Source organism: Oryx dammah, unplaced genomic scaffold (assembly GCF_014754425.2).
Source record: "Oryx dammah isolate SB20612 unplaced genomic scaffold, SCBI_Odam_1.1 HiC_scaffold_14, whole genome shotgun sequence".
In the NCBI taxonomy this organism is placed as follows: domain Eukaryota; kingdom Metazoa; phylum Chordata; class Mammalia; order Artiodactyla; family Bovidae; genus Oryx; species Oryx dammah.
Window position 1 is genome coordinate 49,700,159 of NW_024070198.1, and position 4,878 is coordinate 49,705,036.

Sequence of the window (4,878 nt, forward strand, 5' to 3'; positions counted from 1 at the left end):
TGCATGAGTATGTGAGAGCATGTGTGTGAGTGTCTAAGAGTGTGTCTGCGTGAGTGTGAGTGTGTGAGCATGAGTGTGAGTGTGAGTGTGAGAGTGGGGAGGGCAGAGGAGCCTGGGGTCCGGTGGCCTGGGGTCATGGTGCTGCCCCTCGGCACCCGGGGTCCAGGCTGGGGGCTCTGGAGTTGGGCGAGGCCACGAGGAGCGCTTGTGAAGGGAGAGGGACGTCCCCGTGTGGAGGTCAGGGGTGAGCGGACAACCTGCAGGGACCCGGAGGGGCTGAGGGGCCAGCAGTCAGCTGGGCGGGTGAGATACTGGCCAGGAAGTGCCCGGCTCTGGTCAGCAAGTGGGTCAGCGTGGCCCTGATGTGCAGGTGGGCTGGGTTCTCCAGCGGCTCTCGTCCCCTCTTGTCTGTTTAGAGCTGCCCTTTAATTACCCCACAGCCTCTGGAGGCCTCTCTAAGCATAAACACGGGGTATCTTTGTTTGAAGCACTTTTACTAGGACTGCTGGGTTGATGGTTTCGGGGAACCCACAGCCGCCTGGGCTGAGAGCCATACTGGTGATCTAAGCGAGCTGGTGACCCAGGGTCCGGCTAGAGGAGCCTCAGGCCCTGCTGCCCCTTCCCGCTGTGGCCGCCCCGCAGGGCACCCCTGCGCTGCTCTTAGGCCGTTGACCTGGCAGGACCGCCCCCGGGCCATGGGCCCAACCATGCACAGAGGGTTCTGATCCATTTCACAGGCTGCAGCAGGGCGCCCAGATGACGTACAAGCTGCTTGGGGCCAAGGGCCCCTGGAGCAGGTGGGCTTCTGTGTGAGCCACTGTGGAGCACACTCTGGTCAGTGTGGCCCGGACATCCTGGGCGGTGGTAGAGTGGGCCGCACTTACAGGAGGTCGTGCGCCCACTTACAGGAGGCTGCGCATCACTTACAGGAGGCCGTGCGCCCGCTCACAGGAGGCTGAGCACCACTTATAGGAGGCTGTGCGGGTCTGTGGCTGGGGAGGGCGGGCCATGAACCGTGCTCTTCGTCCTCCACAGGGCCAAGTCCAGGTGGTGGTTATGTGTACACACGCATGTGTGTGCGTGCACTCATGTGTCTGCATGTGGGTGTGCACATGTGGGTGTGCACATGTGGGTGTGCACTTGGCATGCATCTGCGTGTGTGTGTACTCACGTGTGCATATGTGTGTGGGTGTGCATGTGTGGGAGTGTACATGCTCTCAGTGTGCATGTGTGTGCATGTGTGTGCATGCACTCATGTGTCTGCATGTGTGGGTGTGTGCACATGTGTGCATGTGTGGGTGTGCACTTGTGGGCATGCATGTGCATGTGTGCACATGTACTCGCGTGCATATGTGGGTGTGTGAGTGTGCGGGTGTGTGCACATGTGGGAGTGTGTGTGCTCTCAGTGTGCATGTGTGGTGTGTGCATACGTGTGTGTGCATGGCCCTGGAGTACCTGGCCCAGGTTCTGAATGCCCAGCAGGGATGGTAGGAGCGGAGGCCTGAGAGCCGGTGGCGGTGCTGGGGACCGAGCCCAGGCCGTGCGGAGAGACCTGTTGTCACAGCCCCGGGGCCTGTCGCGCGGTTTCCACTACAGGGGACACTTCAGGCCTCTGTCCCCGCGTTGATTCCCGTCAGGGCCATCCAGAGTCACACAGGGCAGCCTGCTTCCTCCACATGCCCGTGTCCTCCCGGGGACCTACCGGGCAAGTGCCTTGCCTGTGGCCAGTGTCCTGCCTGTCTCGGGAGAGGGAAGCCCTCCGGCCCCAGAGCTTCGCTCAGCCCTTCCTTGTGCAGGACCCTCGGTTCAAGCATGGGGGCATCACGCCCCCAGTGTGCGTGAGCCCACTTGCTGTCTGGGGCCTGACTCCCCCTGCTCTGTGCCCGCCCCAGGCCCCTCCTCCGGCTCCAGGCTCAAGCTCCCTGTGCGGCAGCTCTGGGGGGACTCCTTGATGCCTCCTGGAGGGAGTGAGTCCCGGGCGCCGAGGTGGGAAGCTCAGGTTTAGGAAGGTCGGGTGGTCCTCGCCCTTGGAGACTTCGCGGGCCCACCTGGGCAGTCACGCCGTTTGGGTCCTGGGCCAGGGACAGGATTGAGGGTCCCGGTCACGTCTGTCCTGTGGGTTGATTGGGAATGTGGTTGGTCTTCAGTTCAGTTCAGTCACTCAGTCGTGTCCGACTCTTTGTGACCCTATGAATCGCAGCACACCAGGCCTCCCTGTCCACCACCAACTCCCGGACTTCACTCAGACTCATGTCCATCGAGTTGGTGATGCCATCCAGCCATCTCATCCTCTGTCGTCCCCTTCTCCTGCCCCCAATCCCTCCCAGCATCAGAGTCTTTTCCAATGAGTCAACTCTTCGCATGAGGTGGCCAAAGTACTGGAGTTTCAGCTTCAGCATCATTCCTTCCAAAGAAATCCCAGGGCTGATCTCCTTCAGAATGGACTGGTTGGATCTCCTTGCAGTCCAAGGGACTCTCAAGAGTCTCCTCCAGCACCGCAGTTCAGAAGCATCAGTTCTGCTGAGGGCCGCTTCCTACAGGGTTTTGGCGAGGATGTCGTGGACGTGTGTGTTGGGCAGGGCCGCGGGGGCGAGTGCAAGGCTAGGGGCGCCACGTCCGGCCGTGCCCCTGGACAATAGGACTGTGGACCGAATCTCTCCTTCCTCTGTCTCTAGGCTGAACCCACAGTGCTGGTGTGGAAAGGTTGCTGAAATGCTGGTGGGGCCCTCTGCACCCCCAGACCAGCCCCTTTGTCCTCAGTCGGGGCTGGGGGTGGAATTGGGGGCCTTGCCCTGAAAGTTCTTTTCCTTTGATTGCCTCGGGGCCTGAGGCCGACTGACTGTGGTCCCCGCCCCTGTGCCGGCCCCGGCGTGGGGTATGCTGGGCCCCTGGCTCAGGTAGGGGTCAGCAGGGTCTGTGGGAGAGGGGCTCACACTTCAGTCCTGTCCCTGCTCTCAAAGCGGAGCTGCCCTCCCCATGGTCAGTGCAGACCAGCTCCGCTCTCGGACGCTGGGGCCAGCAGCGGCCTGCCCCATCTGTGGGCCTGCCAGTTCTGGGCGCTGTGTGAGCTGGAGTCCGGCGTCTTGCACTGATCGTGGTGTTTCTGAGGCCTGGCCATGTGTGGCCCGTGTCCGTGGCTGCTGTGCTGTGCTGCCTGACCAGGTATTTTAACACTCTGCCTGTGAACTGATGGCCTGTGTGGCCGTGGCCGTGGCTCCCGTGCAGTGTGGCCACGTGCCTTATCTCTCCATCCCTGAGCTGATGGGTCTCCAGTGGTTCCTGCCTTTCGTGGCTCTGTCTCTGCGGATGAGCATTTCCGGGTCTCGAGGGCACTTCGCCCGGCCATATGGCAAGTCCACGCTGTTTCCCACGGCGCCTGCACCCCCAGCGTGTCTGAGGGTCTGCTTCTGCACAGACTCCCCACGCTCGCTGCTCTCTGCTGTCAGCCTCCCGAGGACGTAGGGTGGACTCTCTGGCTCGGGCGTGCGTCTCCCTGAAGCCCAGCGTCGGCGCTCAGCCTCAGCCGTGCTGCTGTTGGGGTTCAGCCTTGGCTGGGGCTTCTCCGGGCTGCTGCCTCCTGCTGTCGTCTCTTTGCTCGCCCGTGAGGGTGGTGGGGGGCAGGGCGTGCCCTCCTTGCTGTTCAGATGTGGGGCCGGGGGCCTGGCTCCCGAGCCTGGCCTTGGGGACTGGAAGACCCTACACCTGGCTGGACTCCGGCCGCCGTCTCTGGCAGGTACCTGGGACGTTCTCCACCCCCTGCTCTGTGGTCTGTGAGACTCTGGGTCCACAGCAATTTTTTCTCTTTGTTCACTGATTTGTTCACAGTCCAGTCTTCCTGCTTTTCGGGACTCGTGGAAACCTCCGCTGGCGGCAGCCCCTGCCTGTGGCGCTGCTGCTGCTGTGTCGGAACCGGCTGTGGCCAGCCCGGCCCCTGGCTTTGCCCGCAGCCTTGGTGCCCAGAGCCCTGCTTGGATCCAGGGCGTGAGTCTCGAGGGGTGCTGGGTTGTCTGTTCTGAGTTGTGGCAGATGGCAGGCGACATCAGACTGAGCGTCCTCCCCGTTTCTGCGTGTGGCCCAGCGGCGCTGCACGTTGGTGCTGTAGCCACCGGTCTCAGGGCTTCTCACCTCCCACTTCTGAAGCTCTGCACCGCCTGCTGAGGGTCCTTGTGTGTCTCCCATCTCCGTCTCAGCGCCTTGACCATGCTGGGTTGGCTGGGGCTGCGTGCCCCGCTCGGCTGGCTGGTCTCGGGGTCCAGGAGCCTGGTGGGACATGTGGGAAGAGGCGCACCCCCATTTTCTCGGGGACCCTGTGCCAGCTCTCCCCTGGGGCCCGCAGGCCCAAAGGCGACACTTGGGGCCACACAGCTCTTTGCCCGTTCTCAGGCCAGTCCTGGGACCCCAAGCTGCTGGGTCCTGCCTGACGCCCTGGCCTGGCTCCAGGAAAACCTTCCAGGGACCTCCCCACTGCTGAGGACGAGCAGGGCTGGGGTCAGCTGTGGGTCCAGCTCCAGTGCCCGCCCCTCATCCCCGCTGAGTGACGGACCAGGCCCCAGTGCGGAAGGGGCCCCCACCCCGTTGAGCCCTAGCCCTGCAGTGAGCACGCAGACAGGCCATCACGTTAGCCTCTGCTCGTGGCTGCCGGCCTGTGTCACGGGCCTGACCGTCCTCTTTCTTCTCTTTAATTTACAGCCAGAAAACCTCCAGAGGAATTGGCTCCGGGAGTTTTATCAGGTAAGAGCTGGGCGGCAGCCGGCCCACATGAGGGAGCAGCTCAGGCTGCTGCAGGCCCGGTTCCCCTGCGGCCTCGGTGTCCTCAGAGGGGGGGAGTTCCCACGAGGGGGGGTCCCCCTGGGAGGGGGGTTCGGGGGGATGGGGAGG

General features: G+C 63.2%; 1 protein-coding gene across 1 annotated transcript in view; it reads left to right on the top strand.

The window, feature by feature from the left end:
• The window catches only part of INPP5A (inositol polyphosphate-5-phosphatase A), a 134,360-nt gene that overhangs the window by 47,698 nt on the left and 81,784 nt on the right, over positions 1–4,878 (top strand). The window contains exon 2 of the mRNA XM_040255107.1: positions 4,690–4,731. Within this exon, the coding sequence (XP_040111041.1) occupies positions 4,690–4,731 (42 nt within the window). The remainder of the gene's footprint in view (positions 1–4,689; positions 4,732–4,878) is intronic.